This window comes from Copadichromis virginalis, linkage group LG17, assembly GCF_057382275.1.
Source record: "Copadichromis virginalis isolate Kocher_CV1m ecotype Utaka linkage group LG17, C_Virginalis_male_GT1.1, whole genome shotgun sequence".
In the NCBI taxonomy this organism is placed as follows: domain Eukaryota; kingdom Metazoa; phylum Chordata; class Actinopteri; order Cichliformes; family Cichlidae; genus Copadichromis; species Copadichromis virginalis.
Window position 1 is genome coordinate 33,971,716 of NC_140634.1, and position 26,854 is coordinate 33,998,569.

Sequence of the window (26,854 nt, forward strand, 5' to 3'; positions counted from 1 at the left end):
AAAGAACAGCTACACTTTTCAAGGAGGTTGAGAGGTTTTAATGTTTCATCTGAAATGATGACTCTCTTTTATAAAAGTTTTATTGAATCTGTTTTAACTTTCTGTATCATTGCTTGGTACGGTAGTATGTCCATGGATAATAAGACCAGACTTAACAATCTGGTTAAAGTGGCGGGCAAGATTTCAGGGAGGTCTCAGGTCCAGCTTGTGGACTTTTATAACAGGCAGGTGCTGAGGAAGGCAACTTCTGTCCTGTTGTGTTCAGATCATCCTCTCTTTAACGATTTTCAACTGCTTCCATCAGGTCGTCGTTATAAAATGACTGCAGTGAAGACAAAGCGACACAAATTGTCATTTGTACCTAGTGCTATTATCTTAATTAACAACACTAAATTGTAAGTGTTGTTGCCATTGCACATTGCACTTTTTTCGATGGAATATCTAGGTTGTTTTATCAGGCTTATATTATATTATAGTATTTTTTTAATGAGTGTACGTGATGTGTTGGCTGTATGTTTGTTGTTTGTTTTGACATACTGCGAATCAATTTCCCATCAGGGACAATAAAGTTACCATTGACCATTGACGCTGAAAGCTTTTGCCTTGCTGTACTGTCATATGTGGCCTTTGAAAATTACCCAGAAGACACCGTTTTAGAACCTGTTTAAATAGGCTTCACGTAGGCACTTTCTACAGGTAACATTATCACAGACGCAACATACATATTTTATGCTTTCAACGTGCTATTCATCTCTTGTACTACTTCTTCTTTTTCTCTGCTTCTGTAAGGTAGTGTAGTCCAGTGTGTCTCTACCCAGTTTGCAAACAAGTCACGTCTCTTTGTTGACTCTCATTGACTCAAACCTCTTACAGCTAATGAACCATTTCACCACTGCCTCCCAACTTTCCCCGAAACACGCACAACAATAATAATTGTTGTCGTCGTCTCGTCTCCTGCATATTCCCTTGCTGTGAGGCTGTTTATGTAGCTGCTTCTCTGGACAGGCAGAGACATCAAGGCGATGCGTTTTGAGCTCTAAATACAAGCTGACGCTTTAATTTAGCTCTGCTGACATTTGGAGTTATTGCATAAGGATATTGAACTGAGACGACAGCCATCATGTAGGATTTCCTCTTAATAAAAAAAGAGCTGCGGGGTGACTCGCAGACTGTTTGCATTACTTGTTTATATATGTGTGGGTGTCTGCTTGCTTTCTATACATGTAAGTGTCATCACTGACAGGTGTAATGGTTTGCAAATCCAGTCTGCTGGAATAAAACTTGAGATGTGCTCTTGTGAACGTGCTATTTTCGTCCAGCCTTAAAGTTGCTAACTGTATATGGTTTGGAATATGGTTGTTATATATTTTGAGCTTTGGTGAGGGGTAAGAGATGATAAATTGATGAGAACATGATATTTCATTAATGAATGTTATCACTCTCTGATTTTTAGGTCTGGCAGTGGCTTTGCAGCTCCTCCATGGGGATATAGATCAACTAAGACGGGAGTACATGGTCCTTTTCACCCGTGGTGTGTCAATCACCAGGAAACTGGGCTTCTCTGATGTCATCATGCCAGGTAGGATACCACAAACCAACATTACTTTGTAGGTCTCAAAGCAGTTGTTGTCAAAGTGGGGCCGGGGGACTAATAGTCATGGTGTTGTGGAAAAATAAGTGCGCTGTGTCATTTAAAAAGGGCACATTTACAGTTGGGGGCAATTTACCTCTATAAAGCAAGATAACTGTGTCCATTACTCACTTCACGTTGTCTTTGGGTCAGTAGAAGCGCTTATTTGATGTGACACATCACATCAGTCTCTCATATAATCGCTCATTTCCCTCAGGGTGCAATGAACCATTTGTTGTGTAGCTTTGCTTATCGGCTGAGTCAAAACTAACTAAGAATTGTGTTTTTATTCTTATTTCGTTTTATTGCTGTTTTTCTGATCACGGGTGACAGAAGGGTCGTCTGTCGTTCCATTCATACACTCTTTATTTTCACGTTGAGTGGCTGTAATCCCTCAAAGCTAGCATTGAGCAAGGGGTCGAGAGTTTATTACAGCGAGAGCAGAGCTCACACGTATGTAGACTGTCATATACACACCAATGTCCGAGTCATCAGACAGTATTAGGCTGTTTAGCAGACAGCCAGGCCATAGCTGGATGATTTGAACAGTGCCCCCACATTATTATGACAGAGGGGTTTTTACTGAGCACCTGCGCCTCCTAATGTTTTTTTCTGTCACACATAAACTGCTGCTGCTATTGGTAAAAACATATTTATTGTCTGTAAATACGGGGTTCCAATAACTATTGCACAGCCAGCAGGTGTGGGTAGACCTAATGCGTCCTATCATACGTCAATGTTTGTTACATAAAGTTTTAGCTGACAGACTTGAGGCTGTTAACAGTATATTTTTTTTGTTTTGGTACTCTGTTTTGTATTGTATTTGTTGGCCTGTCTCAAAATTATTATAGTTATTCTTATTATAGTTGTCGTGTTTACACCCAACATCTCTGCCTACTGCATGAATCGAGAGATATTTGAATTCCACCCTCACAAAGATGAATCATGCTGTTAAAGGTAGAGAGATGACACTTGGCTGCTTCTGTAAATGCACCTCGGGCTTAGCTGAATTGGGTCTTATCGCCTGGGTACCAAATACACAGCCACATGTTTATATGTACACACGCCCGGGGAAAAGTAGGGAAGGAAACTACTGGCTGAATTAGCTCTCTGAGGCAGCTGAACATAAGGGGACTTTTTCAACAGAAAAGCTGATGTCTTAAAAAAGCTAGATATGCTGTCTGGTCACACAGATATAGAGGAACCACATACTGTGGGCCCCCCCAGCGCCTCGCTAACAAAGATTTATGTACACCATCTCCTTTGTCTTTTTCTGGCTACAAACCCTTAACGCTGAGTGCTCTCACCCTTTCTGCTTGTGCAAGTCTGCCCATGGGCAAAGGAGCAAAGGAGACTGCCTTTCCTCCTTTTTCCTCTTATTTCTCATTCCACGTTTTGTGTGCGATCTTTCCTCTCATTTTCTTTGTCACACACAAACAGACTCTTTTCTCCGTCCAGCTGCTCCCCCCACCGTCTCCACTTCCCCTTTTCCCATTGTACATTAAAAAAAAAAGTGTTCCTGTCGACCTTCCTGTGCTCTTTGTGTGTATGTGTGTGAGTGTGTACATATACTTGTATGTATAACGTTGGGGTGAATGTATATAGTCGAAATCATCATGAAGAAGAAGAAGAGTGTAGCGGTCTGATTAAGAGTAGATAATAAGTGCTAACTCTAATGATAGACACGACCACTGAAACCTGCCGAAGTTATTTGTCAAACCACATACATTTTTTTTCTTACTTACCCAGCACACTTTGCATTTATACTCCCCCACCACAGGAAACCGTATATGAATGGCTGCAGTCATTGAACAGCTGCAGTTATAACAAAGACAAAGATTATTTCTTCCTCAGATTATTTTCCCAGATTGCAGCACATGAGAAGCACAGAAAAGGCTGCATTTGTTGCAGGGTTGTTTATAAGTCAGATTTTTTAGCTTGAAGTCATACTGAACAATGATTATGCTCCCAAACAGTATGAATATGCACAGTTACCGTAAGCTTATGTCCTGGGATAGATTGATTAATAGGAAAGAGTGAGGGTTCTGTTCCAATTTGAATACACGTACATTATTTATTCATTTGTGCGATTTGTGTTTGTGAATCGTTTCATGTGCTGTCCTTGCTTCTGAGCCCTGGGGGTTGTGGCCCCCATGAAGGATAAAAAATAAATAAATAAAACTCAGAAATCATTAAAAAGCAAACAGAATAGCAATTATTAAATATCTGAAAAAAAAAGAAAGAACAATATATCATCAAATGCCACCTAATGTAAACGCTGTCCACCCCTGCCAGGAGGAATTACGCAGAGAATCTGCAGCGCTCTCATTAATAATGCTAGCTCATGTGCATAATCAATGCTTTGTTGCCTCTTTCCTGCAGGAGTGATGAGAAACGACCTTTACATCACACTGGAGAAAGGAGAGTTTGAGAAGGGGGGGAAGAGCGTGGCGAGGAATGTAGAGATCACCGTGTATGTGCTGGATATTGATGGACAGATCCTAAAGGTGAACACTGCTTTTGTGTCTTACTTAGCAAATATAAACAGTTTTGTTGCTAGACACAACAACTAAGGCTAATAGATTTAAATCCCTAACCAGTTGCACACTATTAAGGGAAAAAAAAAAAGCGTCTTTTTTGGAGCAAATCTCTTCATTTAAGCATTGCTGACCCAGATGAGGGCTAAGTGTCTCTCTAGTGTGTTGCCCATTTCTGGTGCAGCACTGTGACAGTCTGCCTCTGTGGTTTCCTGCACAGCCTAGGCCTTGGACAGAAAATAGAGTCAAATATAACCCCGCTGTCACTGCTGCTGCCACTACATGGCACGCAACCCCCATCCAAAACACATAAACACAAATGTAAACCTTGTCTTCCTCACTTTATTGCCTTTTGTTGGCTCTGGAAGGTTTACAACACATTTCGAGCTGATATATTAATTCACAGTGTCCTTTTCGGTCTGCCTCGCCCTTGAGGCCATTCTCTTTTCTGACTTTTCTGTTGTTGTTTGGGAAACGTTAATATAATATAACATTCTTTATATCTTTCAGGGTCATGTGACAGCTGGCTCAGGTGAACCAAGTGTGGATGAGTACCATTCCTTGGTGTTGTATCACAACAACAGTCCCCGCTGGGGTGACCAGATCAAGCTCCCTATTCCGGTCGACATGTTTCGGGGGTCGCACGTCCGCTTTGAGTTTCGACATTGCTCCAGTAAGTGAAAATAGGTTTGTCGTTTATTTATTCAGGAAAGGTTAAGCGACCACATTTTTAGCAAGTTTCCGCACATTTTAATACACCGTCGGCTTGTGGTGTGAATGCGTGAGGAGCTGCATTCTTCACAGCTGAATACCTTGGGAAGTTGAAGATAAAGACCAGACATCCTGCACTGACTCCACTGTGCCCTGCAATTCCAGGCACATCACTGATAAACCTTTGAAAGAAGTATTCATTTTCCTTGCTTGCTTCAACCTACCAGCCCTCCAGCCTTGTGCCCACTCCACATAGACGGTGTCCAAGTGTTTAAGCTCTTTTTTTCGACTTTGGTACTGATACTAGTTTGTCCAACTTCTCATTTCCTAATGAGACAAAACTTTAATTATAATCAAAGTATGCCTCACTCCCTCTCACATTCTTTCTGTGCTTTGGGGAGAAGGCCGGGTCTCTTCTCTTATAACAAGTCGATATTATTATGCCAAGCCGTGAGGCTGTGTGGCTGTGTGCAGCAGATATAGTAGCCTTATTACTGCTGGCAGTGCTAGTATTCCCACCTAAAGGCTGCCTATTAAGATCCCAATTTAAGCCTGTGGTGACACCAAACTGAGGAGGCCATATTACACATGTTATAAGGGCTTCCAAATTCGGGGGCAACCTGCCTGCAAAATTCTGATTAGCACACACTCTCATTTTCAGTTAAGGCTTAATGGAAGGTTTGGTTTTCTGACTATGCCTTTAACTGCTAATTTGTTTTTGAACTCATTATTATCCAGTGTTGCTTCTAAATGGGGCTAATAGGAACAATAAGGACCTGCCAGTATAAGCTGTGCAATGCTTTATTAACTGGTTGTTTATACAGTACAATTCTGAACCAGTTGAATCAATTTACAAGAGAAGCTGTACCTTTTATGAATAAAACGGCATGTTACTGCGTGTGGGTCTTGCACTTATTTTTCTATTAATAATGTGAATTATTAAGCAGTTCCTTCCATTATAGAGCCTCAAAACTGCCATGTTTGGACTCTTTACAAAAAGGCAACCTGAGATAATTACAAACTGCGGCCACAAGAAGGCTGTAATTTAAAGGATGTTGCAAACAAGCAGTAACTTATAGTGGATGAATACTGTTTTATATATAACAAGAGTGACTGCTTTAACTTTGTTTTTTTAATTGATATTGCTTTTTAGATTTCACCGGGTTAGCAGTACTTGCCTTGATTGTCCCAATGAAGTGGCACTGCAGTGGCATAATGGTACCAGCAATCATTCAGGACGCAAAGTTAGGCTCAGGTCCAACATCAGCCAATGCTGATGCCCTTATACTTAGCATAGGGTACCTGGGCAGTGGTTTAGCCTGCCTCCATTACTGCTGCACGGCTACAAGCCACTTTATAACCCGTCTCCACTTTAACTTCTCATTGTCATGGCATATATGACTGGACTGATGGCCTATCTGTTAAATTTTGTTGTTGTACTCCCCTTATCCATGATCCAAGCTGCAGATAGAACTAAAAATGTTATTTTGATTGCAATGGTAATTAGTGGTCTTTGTGAGTAGAAAACCTGAATAACAAGCCAGAGAGAAATGAGACAACAGTTTCTAGTTTGATGCATTAAAAACGTATTTCTCTTGGGAAAGACAACACACACAAACATACAAACTCACAACAGACTAGTAGACACTGTTAAATAAATCACTGGTGTTGCAATAAAAGGAAATAGAAACTTTCCATGCTCCGCTTTTGCTTCCCGCTGTGCACGCATTAACATTTCACTGCTAAGGCAGCAGATAAATCAGATTACATGTGTTCATACTGCAAATTATGCCCAGAACTTTCAGATAAAGCTTCCCACATTAATGAAACCCTCAAAAGAGTAAATCAACTTAAAAACCCCCAAAAAACAACAACTTTTTGCTTAGTTACCTCACATCCTACCGTTATGCAAGTGTGATTAAAGGGGTAGTGAATTTCCGAGTACAGGTGAGGTGTCCTTTAGATTTTCCTGTTATTAAAAAAATAAAAAAATAAAAATTACATCACGTTTCAAAATTAAAATTAATTGCCTTACATATGCAAAGCTCAGGTTTTATATATTTAAACCTCTGTTGTTTACCCTATATCAACCAATGCTCTTGATGTTTGATTGTGCTAAAATGAGCAGGAGCATGCACTTCGTTTGCACATCTTTGCACTTGCATACCCACTGATTGGCACCTTCAGCAGTCAAAGGTTACTCACAGAGCCTTTGAATAAATACTTTTCTTCTCCCTGGAAACATACTAAGAATTCAACATATTAATTTGCTGCTGTTAAGTCTAAAAAAGAAAGCATTTTTGTTTTGACGCAGTCTGGGCTGTTCTATTTTTGGACTCAATATCACGTCCATGTGTTGTTGTTTGACAGCTAAAGACAAGGGAGAGAAGAAACTGTTTGGCTACTCCTTTGTTCCTCTGATGCAAGAGGACGGAAGGACTCTGCCAGATGGCACCCATGAGCTCATTATCCATAAGGTAAGACCTGCATACCCTCACCATCTACTGTAGGCTTTGACTGGGGGGGGGGGGTACCAAATCAATTTTAACCTCTTCTTGGCAGGATATTCGTTTTTGGCTTATATATAGTGTATATAGTTTTTACTGCAGAAACCTTCACAGTGTTGTGTAGGTTCATCTAAGATTGTGATATCTTAAAAAAAAGATATCATCTCATGTCCATCAGTAGATTGTAGCTTAGCCGTGATCTTAACTGAACCTGTTGATTGTTTTGCATCTCACAGGTGCTGTCAAGGATAATTTGGATGGGATTGTGCCCTGTATATGATTACGTGAATCATTGTCTCTAAATGGCAAATTGTGAGAGTCTTTTATGATACAGTTAAGAGCCACCGGCCACCAAACAGCTCGCATCACTCAATTACAGGGTTGCACGCCAGCGAGTAATGTCCGCTTACATAACATTGCCAAGCTGTGAGGTTGAATTTAACCAGGCGTAAGTGTTGCTGTATTTCTGTTTGTTAGTCTGCATCTCTTTATTTAGATTCACCTTTTCTCCCTACGTTTTAAGCGACTCACAGGTTTGTCGTATCAAAGGTCTGAAACAAGTAAAATGACCAGTATCCCCAGTTAAAAGCTGCTGCAATGCTGTCTTGGGTGTAATTCGGAATAATTGCAGACTAGATGCTTTTCCTCAGCTGCAGGCGAAGGGTGTGTCCAGTTCTGTGGAAGGAAAAGAAACATGAGTGCATTCATGCATTTTATTGGCAGTAAGGGGTCCAAAAATATGATGTATTTATTCTATGATTATCTATGGTTTAGTTCAACAGTGTATAAACACAAAGAAAAATGCTATTTTCTTTGTACTTTTTCATGTCAGGTTGCAAGATTTAGTCTTACCAAACCCCAGGTTTTGAGCCTGCTGGTTTTAGTGGACTGCTTTCTTTTTCCTGTGTGTCTCCACCATAGAGGGGGGTAAAGGCCCATTGTAATGCCAGATGAAAGTTGCTGAAAAGCTCAATGAAACTGCATGGCCTAGTTTCTCCTCAGGCCTAAAATAGACACACAGGAGCAGTCCAAACTCTTTGGTAGCTTTGGAGCTCAAACAGCTTCAGATGTAGGACTGCATGTTAAATCCATAACACAAGACAATCTAATTTCAGTCAAGACCTCTTCAGTAAAAAGAAGACTGTCTTTTGTTTTTTTACCTTCATAAACAGTAATTTATCTATGCCTCTGTTTAAGCAATTTCCCCACATAAGAGGGTGAGGAAGGAGAGCAGCAACAAGATTCTTGGTACCAAGCAGACCAGGCCTTAATGACAACAGATATAACAGTGGAATCAGACACAACATGAAAAGAAGGGTCTGATTCAGAGGTTGGTTGCAAAGGAGCTTGCAGAGGCAGTTGGTGAAGTCACACATATTGCTTCAACAGTTGGGGGTTTCTGATGGTTCAGAGATTTACAAGGAAAGCTAATAACACTTTTGTTCGGAAACTAGCCTATTTCTAACTTCAATATATGACAGGATGATTAGCCACCATGAGGATCAACTTCTCCTTTATTTTGATGTTGGATGACAAGTTAAAGAGCAACCACCTACCTCTCACAAAATATTTACAGACATGATTAGGCCCTGAAACGAGCACTGAAGCTTTTGAATAGACAAAAATGTAAACTATTTACTATTGCAAGTAAAGCAAAGCGATGGATCTGCTGGTCAGTTATCGGGCAATACAGGTCATTACTTAGTTCAAATGAATGCAAAGAAGGAGTATTAAAGCCTGAAAAGATGCCTGTGTGAATCCTCCTTACTCATCCTTTCAGGCTCAATATGACTGATGTAGATTCCACCCAAGATCTTTGATGTGGTATGCCCAAATATTATCTTTTTGAAAAGTAATTAGAAAAATCATCCACCTTTTCCTGTATCTCCCCTCGTTCTCTGTTTTTAATCGGACACACTGAGGGTTCAAACTGGCATTTGAACCCTCAGTGTTGCATTCTTCTGCTCTTGTCCAAAACATATGCCAGTGGCAGCTCAAAAAAGTTGTGCTTTATTTTTTTTGCTTGGTTTCCTTGCAGTGCGAGGAGAACACCAGCTTGGCTGACTGTTCACGCTACCTGAAGCAGCCGTTCTCCAAGCCCAACCTGCCGTCTAACAATCAGACGCTGAAAGGAACCAAGGAATCTTTCTGGATCACCAGCTTCCTCTGCTCCACCAAGCTCACGCAGAACGGTAAACAAGACTCAGGCATCGACATTTGGGTCGCTTGCCTGCTGAACTGTTTTTGGCCGCCACACTTTTACAGATTTTAATTGGGAGTTTAGTTGTGCAGCACTTCACTAGCTGGTTCTGTGTACTTCTATAGATCAGCGAGTGTTACAAAGAATGCAATCAGGGCTTCAAAAGAGGCTGAAGAAAATGTAGAAATGCCATATGTTAAGGGAAGTCAAAGAGATGGGTTCTGTGCAAGTGTTGAACTGATGTTCCCCTCCCTAGTGCGCGAACAAACCAGTGAATATGCAAGGTGGTAGGAACGGCTTCTGATCTGCAAAACTCACTAATGAACTAATAAGTCCTTATGCTTTTGGGTTTGGGATTTCAGCATGGCTAGAAGACTAAGTCAGTGTTTGAATAGAAACTTTAAAGTTACAAGCATAATTCAGTTGCAACGCTCTTTGTTTATTTATCTTTTGAGATGCATTTTAAGACAACCAAAATCAGTAATGTAACAACACAAACAGAATTTTGAGTCTAAAATTGCAAAAAGACATTTCAGGTTCAACAGAGACAGCTAAAAGACTTTCTTCTTGAAGCTTATGTTTTATTCATGCGTATGTCTGGGGAATCCTGCACAGGAAAATGACTTTTTATCTCCCTCATCCTGCTGCACTTGAAAATGTCATCATTTGTTTGGATACGTTGGGGGCTTTGGGGCTATAATTGAAGGGCCTGATGATGCTTTGTGATGTGAGATGCACGCAGCTCTCATAATCCTCATAATCCTGTGTTGTTGTTGTTGTTGTTTTTTTTTGATCTTGATCATCTTGATCTTGTCACTGTTTGTAAGTCATGTGTCTTTTTGCATCTTACCCCTCCTTGTTGTCTTCCTTCAGGTGATATGCTGGACCTGTTGAAGTGGCGAGCCCACCCTGAGAGGATCAACGACAGCTTATCAAAGCTGAAGGAGATCGATGGCTCGGAGATTGTCAAAGTAGGCCAGCAGACAGACTCTCGTCCATGATTTGGCCCTGCCTTTTCTTGCCTTGTTCAATTCAATTCAATTTTATTTATATAAAAGTGCCAAATCACAACAACAGTCACCTCAAGGCGCTTTATATTGTACAGTAAAGCTCACTGTTAAGAATGAAGTGTCACTGTTTTATTTCAATCAAAATGTATTTAAAGTTCAGGTTGAGGAAATGAAAGCCTGTTTTGTACTTCTCTAACAGTTTCTCCAGGACACCTTGGACACCCTCTTCGGGATTTTGGATGAAAGCTCCCAGAGATATGGACTTAAGGTGTTTGATTCACTGGTAAGTCAGTTGTCCAAATGGCTCAGTCGTGTCGCAGATTCTTTTTTGTGTGTGCGCATTCTCAGTTTTTCTTCACATCAGGAGCCATCTGATAGTGTTTGAGTCAACAGTAAGAGCAGATACACAAACTCCAAGAGAAAGATCTAGTGATGTAACGCTTCAGAGCTCGCTGAAGCAATCTCAACCTGGTCATGCTGCACTGAGCTGATAGTGTGAGCCCGGAGATCGAGCTCTTTCTCTCTTTCTCTCTTTCTTTCTGTCTCTGTCTCCTCATGTCTCTCTCTCTCCAAATCAGTTTCACACTGACACACAAGCACACTTTCTCCTCTCACTTTGGCGTTATCAGTGATGAAAAGGTCTAGTGGGCCGCTGTAGCCATCAGGTTTTCTTTATGTTGCTCGAGATCAATCAAACAGGTTGGACGAATGGACTTGTGCTCTGTGGCTGGACAAGCTCAGATCATACAACAAGCTGCAGACATGAAGTGATGGGTTTTTAAAAATATTTCTAGAGATTTGTGTGCAGCATGTAAATATGCTTCTTTTTAATCTCGTAGCCTCATATGAAAGGCACAATTTTACATTCATGCATCTTAGATAAAACTTTATTAAAATACACAGAATTCTTTAGATGTTTTTTAAGCGATATGCCAACATGATTTTTTTTTTTAAGTTGTCTTCTCTGTTTACTCTAGGTCCATATCATCAACCTTCTCCAGGACAGCAAATTCCAGCACTTTAAACCAGTCATGGACACCTACATCGAAAGCCACTTTGCTGGAGCTTTGTCCTACAGGTATGTGATGTTTTAGCATTCACTTGTAACAAATGCTGCAGATTTTCAAGGCTACATCACAGAACCACACATTGTATTCTAATAAGATATCACAAGAGGTAGGCTGGACAAGAGAGTCCAACCTACGTCAATGCTGAGAGGCAGCTTTGCTCAGTCATGTGCTTTGATAGAAGATTGGATGAAATGCTTATGGTGCCCCCTGGTGGATGAAAAGTGAATTAGAAAATTGTGCTCACTTTTGTCTCCCTGGATTTCATTTCTCCTCCATCACACACCTGCTGTTCTCACCTCACCAGTTGTTTCTTTCAGTCTGTACCCATTTCTGTCTTCTGATATTTTTGTTAAACTTTCTTTTGTAAGCACACACACCGCTGCCACATTTCTAGAAGTTCTAAACAGGAAACAAAGATACTTAAAGAGTACTCTCATAAGTACTCAATGCCATATGTGTCAGAAGCGCACCGCTGGATGAAGATGATCTCTTGAGTTGAAGAGTTTAATTTCAAAGTTCGACCGTTTAAAGCAGCAGTAAAAAAAACTGAAACAGATTACAAGTGGGTGGGTGGCTAGGAGCTTTTATTACTCTTGTCAGCCCGCAGTTTCATGATTATTACACATGGCTGTAGTATTGTATTGATGAATTAATGTGACCAGAGTTCATTTAAATAATGGACGATAGACTGTTACATTTTAAAACATAACACTGTCTCATCTATATTTGCCAAATCCAGTGAGAGAAGCAATGCAGCTAGTGGTAACTAGTTGTACGGTGTGTGTGTGTGTGTGTGTGTGTGTGTGTGTGTGTGTGTCTCTCCTCCAGGGACCTGATCAAAGTGCTGAAGTGGTACGTGGACCGCATTGTTGATGCAGAGCATCAGGATCACATACAGCAGGTGCTCAAGGTGAGGCACGCACAAAGACAGCCAGGCCAGTATTTCAAACTGTAAATGCAGCTGCCTTTATCGATACACAAATACACCCATGCACACAATGACACCATCCACTGCCACTCCTGCTAATTCATACGTTCTTCTACCATTTGTTATCCCCCACCTGTGTCTATTACACTGCATGCAATTTTAATGAGCAGAAGCACAGTGCCTCTAGTGTTGGGAATCCTCATCACATTTTTCTAATGACTCATGCAGACACACTGTCAGTGGAGCACATTGCGGCACCCAAACTGTGGCTCCTCGTTTAACATTCACAGAATAGATTCTGCACCAGAAGTGAAATGGTAATCTGTAGTGCAGTAAATAATGAATAAGCGGTACAGTGCAGATGTGCTTGCAGGCTTTTCCACGTAGAAGCAGACAAGAGAATCTCTTTAGACGGGTTTAATTGCGTATCTAACATGTCGATGTGCTTATCTTTAGGCACATTCCTTTTTTAATAAAAAGCAAAGCGGATCACTGTCAAAAAACTGCTATATTATAAATGAGCTCAATAAAAATAAAATTAAAGGTTATCATGAATAAAATTGTTTTATTTATTTAAATTCATGTATTTCAAGACTTTGCCATAGACTGTATATTAAAGGCGTTGGTAGTCACATCAATGTCAGCTATTGCTTTTGAAGCTTCAAGATGGGCATTTTACTCAGTGTTGTTGTTTGTTGTTTTGTACCCACAAATGACCTAATTTGGAAAAATAAATCATGTAACTGCTAGCATGATTTATGCTATCAGAGAGACACAGATACCTGCTGCCATGTAAGTCAACTTATAAATAAAATAAAACTTTTACTCACTTTAGAAACTGGAGCATGGGCGTCTTTGACAGTATGTTGGTACAATTAAATAAGCAGCCATGTTATTTGTCAGGTAATTGCATTAAACCTCTTCCACGGGACATACAGTCGGAGAGATCCAGTTCAGTGACTTACATTAATTGAGGGGATCTCCGAGCAGATGGCTAAAGGCACCAACTTGTTATTCAAAGCAGCCGCTCTATTAATTGTCCAGAGCTTTAAGCCCTTACAGTTACAGTTGGATACAATACAAAAGATACAATTTAAACTGCTGAGGTGTGTGGAAATTTGCTCCTACGTTCCTTGAAAGAACAAATTGGCATCCAAAGTTCTTTTTGTATTCCAGTAGCTTTAGTGATCTCCCTCCATGAATTTGTTGACATATGTGAGCCCTATATTGATGCTATCATTATTATTGCTTTTAATAAGTAGGCGATTGTTCGATGCGATGCGCAGTTAGCCACATTACTTTATTGCATCGGTTATATCTAAGGAGGTTCACGCTAGCTTACACCGTAAGTTATGGTATTTGGTTTCAGAGGGGTTTGTGGTTATGGTGTACATCTCCCACTGAAGCATAAATCTCCACCCTGACTGTAAATCTGTCTACTACTGTTTTTAAATTGGGCACCCTCACATTAACATCTGTGAGTACTGGACAGCCTCAAGTGGCCCTTGAGATCACAATGCCAGAGTGACTTATTTGTTTTGTTTCAATTTATTTCTTCATGCTTGACTCAAAAACTCAAAATGATGAATTCATTATCAGAATTGCTTGAATAGTCTGGTACTTTTGACTTTGAGATAAATAAAATAATAAGAGATTGGATGAAATTCATCAGGACAAAATGTACGAATTCTCTATTATCTGACAACTTTCCCTGGAAGGAACTTTTGTGCTTTTTTCCATCAGGCGGCAGAAGACAAATTCTTTTTTCCTTTTTTCCTCTTTCCTCTCAGGCCAGCGAGTACATTTTTAAGTACATCATCCAGTCCCGTCGGCTCTTTTCGCTCGCTACAGGAGGCCAGAATGAGGAAGAGTTCAGAGTCTGCATTCACGAGTTGTTCATGTCCATCCGCTTCTTCCTCTCGCAGGAGAACAAAGGCACCACGCCCGTCGCACAGACACAGGTGTGTATGGGCTTGTGTGAAAAATCAGTGACAGGCATGAGCGTATCTTAAGATCTTTGCAGCTTTGTCATACATGCGCCTGATTGTGTGAATCTGAATGTGAAAATGTGCGCCACTTGATGTTTTCTTTCTCAGGGGCTCCTGTTGATGCAGTTGTGAAAGGTGAGAAATTGGCTGTAATTGAATTTCATGCTGCCAGAGGGTTTGGAGGCAGAACAGGGATTTCTGTGGCAGGTTTTCCTTAATCAGTGGGAGGTCTGCACAGCAGGGCAGCTGCCTTCACTGATTTCAAAGAAGACCAAAACAAAACAAGCTAAAGACCCCAAAGATAATCCTAATTACACACCAGAAACAGATGCTTGTGCAGTGGTGTATTTGTGCACTCTTTTGTTTTTTGTTTTTTTGTGGGGAAAAAAACTGTTTTTTTTTCCTGTGGTACATATGTTGGTGCTGTGGTGTCCATCTGATCTTATGTCTTCTTTATCTGGGATAATCCAGTTAAATTTCTCATATTTTCCTATATTTTTTAGTGTTCACCTCACCCACACAAAATCTAAACATGTCTTTTCTTTTAGAAGCCATAATGAACTACACATTTTTGCAAAAACCTCACTTTTAATCTTCAAGAATCAGATTGCTGTTGCAACTTGAACTATTCCAGCTGCGCTCTGTCCATGCTCTGTCTGAAAACCTCTGTTTTAGTCCCCCACTGACTTCTGATCTGTATTCTCAACACAACAATAGCAGTGGGAGAATGCAGGTCGGGCTAATACTAATCCCACTTAATCTGTAACATCTAGCACACACACGCCAGCATACACAAATACATACACACTCAAAAACACAAGCAGCAAACCCATATACAGATAGGCAAACTGTTTCCTGCACATATGGAATTTATCATGTGCAGAACAACTTGAGATTGGCAATTTGGTATTTAACTGTCACTCCTGTTTTAGATTTTATACTGTTAAGTAAAAATGCAAAAAAACAAAACATGATTTGAACATATTTTTTGATATAATTATGCTTATTTAATGCAAAAATTAGATATGCTGCATTCTAAAATTAGTAAACACACTGTGATTACTCAGAAAAGCTACTTCAGTTGGGCAGTTACGGCCCCTGTTGCCTTATTTAAATGGATGAAACATCTTTTCTTCAAAGAAAACATCTTTGACAGTTGCTGGAAAACAAAACAGCATTTGTCTTCTGCCAGAATGTCCCAGAGAAGAAGAACGTTAGTGTTACAAAAAGAGAGACTCAAAGGGAGATATTTAGTCCTTTTTTTCTCAACTATTCAATGAGAAACTGACAAAACCTGACAGGAAGAAGGAGAATCTGACAGCCAGCTACAAACAAGTGATGGGCAGCAATCCTAGCTGTCCTTCAGCTTAATCCACGTAATCCGTGCCTGCCAGAGTTCTGACTAAATCCAAGTGGGGCCAGTGATTCAGGGCAGAATAGTAAATATTTACCTCTGTTTACTAAATAAAACAGCTGTCTAGAAACATAGTATGAATATTAAGAAGAGTATGCAGCAGTACAGTCGCTTCTTCTTGAGTCAGTTCTTATCGGTTGAGCTGAGCTGCAGGGCATCTTCACAGTGTCATTAGGATGTAGCTTCTTTATTATGCTACTTACATCATTAAAGTTAGTGAAAGATGTATGGTAAAATATTTACTGCATATACATCTATAGGAACACTCTCATCATGGTTTTCCGCACAGTGATTCCATGCCTGGAGAAAGCATTTAAACAAGAATGAGCTCCACCTGTTGCACCTGCACCTGTTATTGAACATTCCCTCTTTATGCGCAGGCCGTGTTCCTCCGAACATTTCCGGCAATTTACGGCGAGCTGTTGAAGATCTTCACTGTGCGCGAGGTGGCCGGTTTCGTCAGGGAGACTCTGGGCAGCCTGCCTACCACCGTCCATCCTGACTGCCCCCTGGAGGCCGTCAAACTGCAGTGCATTGCCAAGACTGTGGAAAGCCAGCTTTACATAAACCCAGGTAAATACTAGTAGGACAAAAAGCATTTATTCACAGCATTTGGAACATGATCACAACTCTTTAGCTCTGCAGTCCCATTTGAGAACACACCTTAGCTAATTGTTACCCTGCAGTGAGCCAAATTCCAAGTTATTAAACTGTTCTTAATAAAGGGTTTACACTGAAGCAAATTACTGTGTCAATTTTTTATTTGCAACACGCTCCCAAAGGCTGCATGTAGCAGGGAAAAAACATCCCTCATGCAAATCATATGAATGTCATACAAGATTTTCATTAGTTCCAGTCAATAATGTTTCAACTGAGCATGAAAGCAGAGCAAGACATTATGGCCCCGCGGAGAAATGAGTGTAGAAAATTTTCTTAGTTGTTCCCGTTCTGTTATTTCTACTTCATTAAGTCTTTGATGTGTTTGTGCTGTAGATTCACGATGCATCCTGTTGCCGGTGGTGCTTCGAGTGCTACAGGCCCACATGCAGGAGCAGAGAGACCTGGTCATGTGTGCCCAGATCCTCTCCAGCATGCTTTCTCTAATCAAGAAGGAGGAAAATGGCACTGCGGTGAGTATTACACTCATAACTGAGAGCCATTAGTCAGGCCCCCCTGCTTCCTTAAAGAAACACTGCAGTGTTTTGGGAAATACACTGGCTTTCTTACTGATGAGGAAACTGAGACAGCTGGTTAACTGAGCTTAGACTAAAAAGCTCAGGTAATGAAATCCATCTAAAGCATATTTCAAGCTCAAAACCCAAATTTGTTTAATCTCTTAAAAGATTATAGCTGTCTTTAGAATTTCTTTCTTTTTGTTTTATTGATTAATAAAAAACAGTTTCAGGTTTTTATTAAATGTTAGTGCCAGAAAGAAATCCCTGGCCTGGCCTGACTAGAGCCTTTGCTTTTAGTTTTTTTTAAATTTGGCCAGTCAACTCCTTGCACTTACATCCCTGGATGCTGGAGGTCCCACTGGCCATTTGCACCTGTCTGCATCCCACTATTTCAGTAGACTTCAGTAATGCAGAGAGCAAACGTCCAATTAAACTCAGAGATCGAACAGTGGCTTTCGGTGTAAGATCGCTCCTTCCGAGCCTAATGATGGCACCGTTTGCCACATTGGGATCCTTGTGACTTCATCCTCTTTCTCAAATTTAAATTCAAGATGAAAGGTTGCCTTTCTCTTAGAATGAAGGAGATCCCATGAGCTCAGGGGGAGGAACTTAAAGGTGATATCTGCCAGTTCACCTGAAAGACAAAACGCAGACTTAACAATGTGGTGTATGCTGTGCAGTGCAGCGAGGAATGCCCAGACCTCTACATTGGAGAAACCAAACAGCCACTTCACAAGCGCATGGCACAACATAGAAGAGCCACCTCCACAGGACAAGACTCAGCAGTCCATCTGCATCTTAAGGATAAAGGACACTCTTTCGAGGATGCCAATGTTCACATTTTGGACAGAGAGGACAGATGGTTTGAAAGAGGAGTGAAAGAAGCCATCTATGTCCACTGTGAGCGACCATCTTTGAACAGAGGCGGTGGTTTACGACACCAACTCTCTGCCATCTATAATCCAGTTTTGAGATCCCTTCCCAGACGCCTTAACGCCCACTCACATCCTGGGCCATCTGATCTCAGGAATTCGCATGATAAGGTGGGGCCAGGTTTCACAATGAACTCATCCGAAACTCTGGCTGATTGGGACCCACACCCAGTTTCACACTTTGGCTCAGGCGATTAAAAGATCATCAGGGGGTCCTTTTGTCCCTCTGTGGGGGGAAACTCCCACTAGGTTTATATCTGGGACTCTCCACCATTTGACTTTAGAACTGAAGAAGCTTCTCGGATGAGAGGTGAAACGTCTTCAAGCAACTTAAAGAAGTCCAGACACTTTTCTTTGCAAGCTCCTTTGACTATCTGCCAGTTTGTTGCTGACTCAAAGACGCACAACAGTATTCTTCTCACCTGACTTTGAACAAGAATTTTTTAAGTCATTGCAGTCATTCATCAAATCATTGTGCTGTTGCATAAAGATCTGGTTACGCTTTAACATGTGGTGTACAACTAAAGGCGTAATTCCTACAACTAAGTGCTGATTCAATGGAAATTAAATGGAACTTTAATTACTTGAAATTACAATGAAATTATATTTACCTACAAATAATAACAATTTCATGGTAATTTTGAAGACAAACAAGAAAAAATAAAAGACCATCAAAATTTGCAGACCTGTGCTTTTCCATGAAAATTATGAAGAAGTTACATAATAATGACGACTATTTATACAGTGCTTGAAATTACTTGCGGTATAACTTTTATTTCCTCTCGTGTAAAATACCTGAAGTTATGTGTTACTTAAAATGACTTACAGACTACCGAAATGTTCTTGCAGTATACCAAGTTCTTTGTTTCCTGTAAAAATCTGACTTGTCACCCCCTTATTCTAGTGCATACACCGTTAAGTACTTGTAGGTAAATTTAAAGACATTGTAACTTCAATAAATAACACCATTTAATCACTCGGGAATTACAGCCTCAGTTGCATGTCTTATTATAAAGTGTTAGCAAATATCCCTGGCTCCTCCAAGTCATAGAATAATAACTTTTTGAAATCATAAATAATATGGTGTAATCGCTTCATAGAAACTTGTGCAGTTGCAATCAATTCCTGATATTTTCAAGAATCTGCATGACAGTATCCCTCCCATTATATCTCCCAAAATAATTAAAGAAAGTCAACACCACAGGAATCAGTCCTACACCAGTATCGTTGCCAGTACACTGCAATAGCAGATTGCTTTGTTGCGTGTATATGGTCAATTAGTCTTGGTAACCGGGACACTGGCAGCAGTGCAGTCCAGTAATGAGAGCCATCAATTTAGCAATGGACACTGTCAAACCGGCAGTCACTTTGAGCTGTGTATGTGTATTTGTGTGATTTGCCTGTCTGTGTGTACCTGCTCAGGTTGCCGGGCTTTTACCGGTCCCTGCAAAGGAGGCAGCTAGTGGAAGAGGCAGCCAGAAAAACACATACACAAATGCGTGCACACATGAGCACCCACTGGCACCATATCTAAAGGGAAGTGACAGCAGTGGCAGTCAATGTGCCAGTGAGGCTCCTTCTCATTATCACTCTTTCCAAGACCTGTCTGTCTTGTCAGGGGTAGAGACTAGAGAGAAAAACACACACACACACACACACACACACACACACACACACACACACACACACACACACACACACACACACACACACCAGTTTATTCACTGCTCTATTTGAGTTTCTTTTCATCTTTAACTGCCTCTACGTCTTTTGTATTCTACCTTCTCCTATTCGTTTCCATTCTCCTCTCTCTTTTTTAAGTTATAGTCTCAAAATGTTCTGCATGGCCCTGAAACTTCTTATTAGTCCACATTCTGGTGCAAGACTCATTAAAACTGATGAAAATAGAATTACAGGGTAGCGGTGGCAGGGCGGGGAGGGGTGTAGACGTTGGCTCGGAGGCAGAATGGTGTCAGTTGTTGAATCCGGTTGAGTGTTGTGCTAGCAGAACAATGCCAGGTAACTTTAAGAGGACATAAGTGCACAGATGGAGTCTGTTTGAATTTTAGTGACTCTTACGTTCAAGATTCACATTTTTTTTTCTTTCTATTCTAAATGCTAATACTCTCTCTCTCAAGGTAATGTGGTACTTTGATATGTGATTCATTCTCACATGGGTGTGTTTTCTTTTCCCTCTCAGGAGCTTGTGGTGTCTGAGGAAGTGGAGCTAATTGTGGAAAGCCTGCTGGGAGTTTTACTGAGGACTATCTTGGAAATTAGCAACCGGCCCCAGCCTGCTGGAACCTCCATGAGACTACAGTTCCAGGATGTCACTGTATGTGTGTTTTACTGTGTGTGTGTGTGTGTGTTTGTAAGCTAGCTTACTGCTATAAATGCCAGAACTTGACAATATGTAGAAGCGTAATTAGATTAATAAACATAGTTTCTGGAATGGCGGAAATGGTGAGGTGGATGACAATGTGATCATCATTGTCTGATGAAGGAAGGTCAAGGAAACTCTTAAAAATCCTGTTAACATAAGTACAATTCTTACTAGTTCCACTATTATTTTCAAAGCACAATAGATCTTATTTTTTGAACTCATTTCTTCTCCAAAAGGACAGAAAAATAAAAGTTTTCCCTGAATATGCAACAACATTAAAGCTCCATCTTCTCCCTCTCATTATGTGTTGTGTTGTCAGGGAGAATTTGTGGCATGTTTGTTGGCGCTTCTGCGACAGATGAGTGACAAGCACTATCAGAAGCTGCTGCAGGCGTTCAGCAGCAAAGACGACCTGAGGGTAAGACCACTCGATCTTTCTCTCTTTCCCTCCATCCATATCTGTCTGTCTGCAAGTCTAAAAGTAAAAGATTATAATTAATGCCTGTTGATGGTATTACTACAATTTCTACAAATTGTGTAGAATTGGGCAGCAGGAAAAATAAGAGACAGAAAGATATTAAGTTCATGGGTTTACTCTATTGGGAATTAATGTTAACTGAAGTAATGTGCTTTTTGTGAGTTCTATTTCTGATACATGCATCAAAAAAAGTGTAATCAAAAGAGTTTACTAAGTGAACCCTGATGCTGGGTTTGGTGGTAAAACCTAAGTGAAACATGCAGATGAAACCAGATTTACTGCTTTCACATGTGCAGCGCATCTTTCTAGAGGCTCAGACTTTGAGTGTATAATATTATTACAGTTGATAACACAGCACATCCTATCCTATGTACAGACTACATAGTTACATAGTAGATCTGCATTTGCCTTAACACTTGAGAAGTGTTAGGATCAGATATTTGTGTACAGTGTAGTGTCCTTAAATAGAGCTGATATTAACAATTCAGCACCATGGACAGATGCAGAGGAAGTTGTTCTACCTTCATACTAACTCTGAGCAGATTTAATGTGGTTCACACTGGAAAAGAGCCCTTTTCCATTAGTACCTACTTGGATCAACTCGCCACAGCTCACCACAGGTTTCAGGGTTTTTCATTAGGTCATAGTACCTGTACGGCCAGGGTTCCAAAGTGATCCATGCAGGTTCTAAAATGTGATGTTGTCAGACTGCATGCCACCAATTGGCTGGTCAGTGGTGTCACTCGATGAGTCATAAGAGCATCTTGTTTGTTAATGGAAAATCGGTCGATCCAAGTCTATCTGAGGAGGTACAAATGGAAAAAGGACCTACAGTGAAGTTTTAGGTTGTTTGTTTTCCCACAGAGCGTGCAGAGATAAAGAGAAGTCAAGAAGTAGCTTATAGCTAGAAAATATTAAAATGGCCAACAGAAACATTTCTTTTATATATTTTTAATTATACCTAATATATAATAGGATAGTAAATGGTTGTCAAAAATAAGCTCCATCCCGAATCTTTCTTCTGCAATAACTCTTTACTGAGTAACAAACTTAATGTGCCTTGGTGTTGTTTTGCATGTGTTTGTGTTGCAGGATTTCCTCCTTCATATCTTTACAGTCTTCAGGATCCTAATCCGACCAGAAATGTTCCCTAAAGACTGGACTGTCATGAGACTGGTCACGAACAAGTAAGAACACACACGCAAACAAATCAAGGAAAGCAGGAAGAGGACACGAATGAGGACAGACAGGAAATCAGAGGCTCATGCAGATATGCAGTATGCATCTCACTCACAACTAGTCATTTATTCTGTTTGTGTGCTTTCATCTGCTAAAATATTCAACCTTGGTTCTCTCAGTTAACACTTGATTTTGATCGCACAAAAAGCTTCAGAAGATGGAGAGATTTGAATGTAGTGTGCTCATTTAATATGAGAGTAAATGCAGTGCTTATCCATCCATATTATTGTCTGGAGGTCACTATCAAGTGGCACAGAGATGATATCATCTAGGAAAAACAAGTAACAGTTGTTTCATAATGAAAAGGTTTTGTCAGACAGAAAAGTGTAACTTAAAAATGTTATGCCTTAGCTATTTATGGTTTTGCCTCTCTGCTCACATTTTCCTTTAGCAGTGCAGAATGGAAATGACAGATTCCCCTCCAAGGTGACACAGTAGTAATCTTCTCCACCTCTTGCTTTCTGCGTCCCTTTTTGTTCTTTTAGTGTCATCATCACAACTGTCCTCTACCTTTCTGACGCTCTGAGGAAAAACTTCCTCAATGACAAGTTTGACTACAAGGTAAGGGAAGTTGGCAGGCTTTGTGTGCGTGTGTGTGTGTGTGTGTGTTGTCTGAACAGTGCTGCAGTGCTTCAGAAGTCTGAATGTCAAAATAGCTTCAAAAAGTTTGCTGCATTACTTTACTACTGACACACAGGCAGACACATATATAATATGGAAGTTCATCACACATCACAAAAACTGAGACATGGATATAAAACCGACCCAATACTATTATTTAGATGCTTAAGGCAGACTGTGCAGTAGTGAGCTGAAAGCTAAAAAACAGAAGAAAGAACAATAAATATACTTTACACCAACATCAAATACATAATCTGGTTTCAGTATTTTTTCTATATGGTGCTTGACCAGGTACAGTCATGGACTATCTAACAGGCTTGATTTGATCCATTTGGAAACATATAGAAAAAACAGGGTAATTCTAGACCACCAGTGCATTTTGGCTTTTGTAGCGTTTTTAAACTGATTCGTGATGGTTTGTTGTTTTCATAAACATTTTGAGATGTTTGAGTCTAGTGTCTTAAACTAATCAATAGACTGATGGCTGATTTTAGGCCATCGTTTTAATTGTTGCAACTCTCCCCATGAGTAATATAGGTGAAGTATTGCACTCTGTGAGATAATCCCCTCTACATTAGTAGAGGAATGTGATTCAGTCTGAAAATTTTTACACCTAAACATCTGATGTTACCTGACTGTAGCGCAGTGGTGGAGATGTTCTTAAAGATTCAATTCAGAGGCGAAACTGTTGATTTACTCTAGTTGATGGAATAGTCTAATATAGACAAGTAATCTATAAGTGTGATCATCTTCAGCAGAGAGGTATGTGAGTTCTCAAGGTAAAGTAACACATCATCAGCGTATAGGCTTATCCTATGGTCTGTTTTTTCAGTTTGAATTCCTTTAATAGCGGAATTTTGTAGGATTGCTGCTGCTATTGGCTTAATGAAAATGATGTAATCTGAAGATCTGGGAGGCTGTTTGTCCTATCAGTATTGTGTCTGATAGTAAGTTACTGTGTACCCACATGCAGGTAGACACTTTTGTAGGTTAAAGTCAGGAGGTTGTGCACGTTAACAAAGTGATGTTTTTTTTATTGCAGGTGTGGGATTCGTATTTCTACCTGTCTGTAATATTTATCAACCAGCCCTGTCTTCAACTTGAATCCTTCTCTCCCTCCAAGAGAAAGAAAATACTGGAAAAGTAAGTGCTGATTATTTACAAATGCTTGGTATTCTTTGCTGGATGCTTTAGAGCAGTCTGTAATGAGCCACACACCTACTCAACAAGCCGCTCTATCTTGCTCCTCCTGTCTGTCAAGAACCTCAACACAGCTGGACACACACAGTGTACACTCACTCTAATGACTGCTTAACATGCTGTTCTACAGCTTCCATCAGTATGTGCACACATTTTTAACCGCATTTTGTTGTTGTTTTTTTTTATCATGCAGATATGGAGACATGAGGGTGATGATGGGCTGTGAGATCTTCAGCATGTGGCAGAATTTAGGTAAGGTGATAGAGGCCCATCATAGCGCACATCTTATTCCTCAACATGGGCTACACCCATGACGGAGAAAGTTGTTAAGCTCATCGTCCTTCATGTGGCATATTCACAAGAGATACTTACTGAGTACTTACTCAATGTTTCCATGCACGGGATCCGTCTCATTGTGCTTTGCAATTCACACCTTTGCTGGATTCCAGCTTGATCATTATATGGATGGATCTGCATGATGTGTAACAACGTGGGCCATCATGCGGACCAAATTCTCATTTATAAATGGCACTACAGCCTCCATAGTGCTCATAAAGGAAAAGAGGCCCAAAAAAAGCTGGAGAGTGTGCAGAAAGAAAAAAAAAAAGTAAAAGATTTGCTGATGCAGGACCTAAATGTTTGGAAAGAAATTTGTGAAGGGATTTTAACCTAATGACGTACATGGCATATTTGCAGGTACTTATAAGTGCTAGTGTTTGATTTCATTTCAGCAATAGCTGGATCTCTTAAAGTCCTGTGGTTCTATTGAAACTATCTAAATCCTGTTTTTATTTATTCATATTTATTGCTCCTCTGGTGCAAAAGTAGAGCTCTTGGAATCTGTGTGATGCAACAAAGCAAACAACTCTCTGTACTTGAGCTGATGGGATCTAAAAAAAACAAAAAACCCTTTTTTCTTCTTTATACCATTTGTCACCATGGCAACCGACTGGATGCCTTGGTCTCCTTTATGTGGATGCTTTTGTTCTGACTCTGTGATGGATGGATGCAATTTTGTTTTATGGTAATTTCCAACGTACTGTTCAAGTGTGGTTTTTCTCATTTTCAAGTACACTTTGGAACCCCCCCCCCCTCTTTTCTTTTTTTATTTGATAGTAATAATAACGTTACATCTTTCTGCTGAAAATGATGGAATAAACTGTGCACTCTAAGTTGTTTTGTTTTAGCACTTCGGCCAAATTGGAAGGAATTTGTGAAGTGCACTTTATTAGAATCTGTCTAAAAGGGAGGACAGAGGAGAGAAATCCACTTGACCTTTTGAATTCAGACCTGTGTTAGCCAAAGAAAACAAAACATCTGAGGCATTATTTTTTAAAGGTGTAATGTTTGTTTAAATGATTAGAATGGGGGAGTAGCAGAAAACAATCAAAACAGAAAGTTTTGGGGCTTTTGGGAACTTCATGAACTGCTAGAGCAGGATTTATTGCAAAGGTTTTGAAGGAAGACACCTTTCCAGAGTTGGGTAAATTGTCTCTGACATAAAGAATATGCTGTGTGCAGGGATAAAGTGAAAGCCTGACCTCTGTGCCGATCTGTATCTTTCCTCCAGGTGAACATAAGTTGAACTTCATCCCAGCAATGATTGGGCCGTTCCTGGAGGTGACGCTGGTGCCTCAACCTGATCTGAGAAATGTCATGATCCCCATTTTCCACGACATGATGGACTGGGAGCAAAGACGCAGTGGCAATTTTAAGCAGGTACTGCATGCTGCTGTTTCACTGAAATCAATTCACCAACTCAGAACTATTTAATCTTGGCTTTAACTGTTAGTTGCAAAGGTTAATGAAAGCTAAATTCATCCTTGTCATAATCAAAAATAAGCCACATCTATATAACTGGATAATTGGAAATATAACTTGTAATAATTGCAGTGTGTGTGATGTTTAATTTCCTTCTAAAACATTTACATTCATTTATAGCTGGTTTTGTTTATCATTGCTAAATAATAATATTATTTACATTTCTGAAACTTCAGAAACCACAATAATTAGTATAATATATGAACTGAAGCATGTGAATGTGAGAGACAGAGCATTACAGAAAACAACTACTTATGTTTTGTTGCTAAAGGTGGTTCTACAGGCTACTTGGTCATGGCATGTCTTTAGTTTTTCACATAACTGTAAATTCTAACAATTTAACTGTAAAGAAATTGACAGATGGGTGAGATCGATTGGTGTCTTGTCACTCACAAAACGTACTCCCTAAAGCATATCCTGCTTTATTATCAACAATTCTCTAAAAGTATCACGTTGTATAAACTAGTACTCAAAAATCATTAGTAAAATGTCTATTCAGGTAATAAAACAAGTGATCAATAAGCAGTCAGATTTTTCTCAGTCAGAGTCAAAGTCACCCTCTGCTGGTCATTGCAAATACTGCAAGTTTAAGAGAATTATGCATTCTCATTCAGATAATTAAGTCTACTTTTTTGATGCTGCACACTTTAAGATCAAGCTCTGCGTTCTTCTTTGTTATGTCAGTGTTGTTCAGACTGCGAGCCTCTGAGCTTTAAATGCTTTTCCTCACAGGTGGAGGCCAAGTTGATTGACAAGCTGGACAGCCTGATGTCTGAAGGCAAAGGCGATGAGACATACAGGGAGCTCTTCAACAGCATGTGAGTTGGTAAAAGAATCAAGAAATGTTACAAAATCTAATAAAGTAGAAATTTTCCAGAAAGACTTTTGAAGGAAAAGTCTCTGCAAATTTGTTAAATAATTTGGCTGCGAAAGCAATTTTTAAAAATGTATTTATTTATTTTTTACAATAAACAGTAAAATCCCAGCAAAAACCTACTTGAAAGTGCATG

At 40.0% G+C, this 26,854-nt stretch overlaps 1 protein-coding gene across 4 annotated transcripts in view; it reads left to right on the top strand.

Moving 5' to 3' along the window:
* The window catches only part of dock4b (dedicator of cytokinesis 4b), a 135,200-nt gene that overhangs the window by 70,774 nt on the left and 37,572 nt on the right, over positions 1 to 26,854 (top strand). For all 4 annotated transcript variants that reach the window (XM_085437775.1, XM_085437778.1, XM_085437776.1 and 1 more), the window contains exons 13-32: positions 1,454 to 1,579; positions 4,013 to 4,137; positions 4,678 to 4,840; positions 7,249 to 7,355; positions 9,424 to 9,577; positions 10,459 to 10,556; positions 10,795 to 10,878; positions 11,573 to 11,673; positions 12,494 to 12,575; positions 14,384 to 14,554; positions 16,376 to 16,568; positions 16,989 to 17,125; positions 20,303 to 20,437; positions 20,805 to 20,903; positions 22,056 to 22,150; positions 22,688 to 22,763; positions 23,866 to 23,966; positions 24,217 to 24,275; positions 25,594 to 25,742; positions 26,577 to 26,662. In XM_085437775.1, the coding sequence (XP_085293901.1) occupies positions 1,454 to 1,579; positions 4,013 to 4,137; positions 4,678 to 4,840; positions 7,249 to 7,355; positions 9,424 to 9,577; positions 10,459 to 10,556; positions 10,795 to 10,878; positions 11,573 to 11,673; positions 12,494 to 12,575; positions 14,384 to 14,554; positions 16,376 to 16,568; positions 16,989 to 17,125; positions 20,303 to 20,437; positions 20,805 to 20,903; positions 22,056 to 22,150; positions 22,688 to 22,763; positions 23,866 to 23,966; positions 24,217 to 24,275; positions 25,594 to 25,742; positions 26,577 to 26,662 (2,341 nt within the window). The remainder of the gene's footprint in view (positions 1 to 1,453; positions 1,580 to 4,012; positions 4,138 to 4,677; positions 4,841 to 7,248; positions 7,356 to 9,423; positions 9,578 to 10,458; positions 10,557 to 10,794; positions 10,879 to 11,572; positions 11,674 to 12,493; positions 12,576 to 14,383; positions 14,555 to 16,375; positions 16,569 to 16,988; positions 17,126 to 20,302; positions 20,438 to 20,804; positions 20,904 to 22,055; positions 22,151 to 22,687; positions 22,764 to 23,865; positions 23,967 to 24,216; positions 24,276 to 25,593; positions 25,743 to 26,576; positions 26,663 to 26,854) is intronic.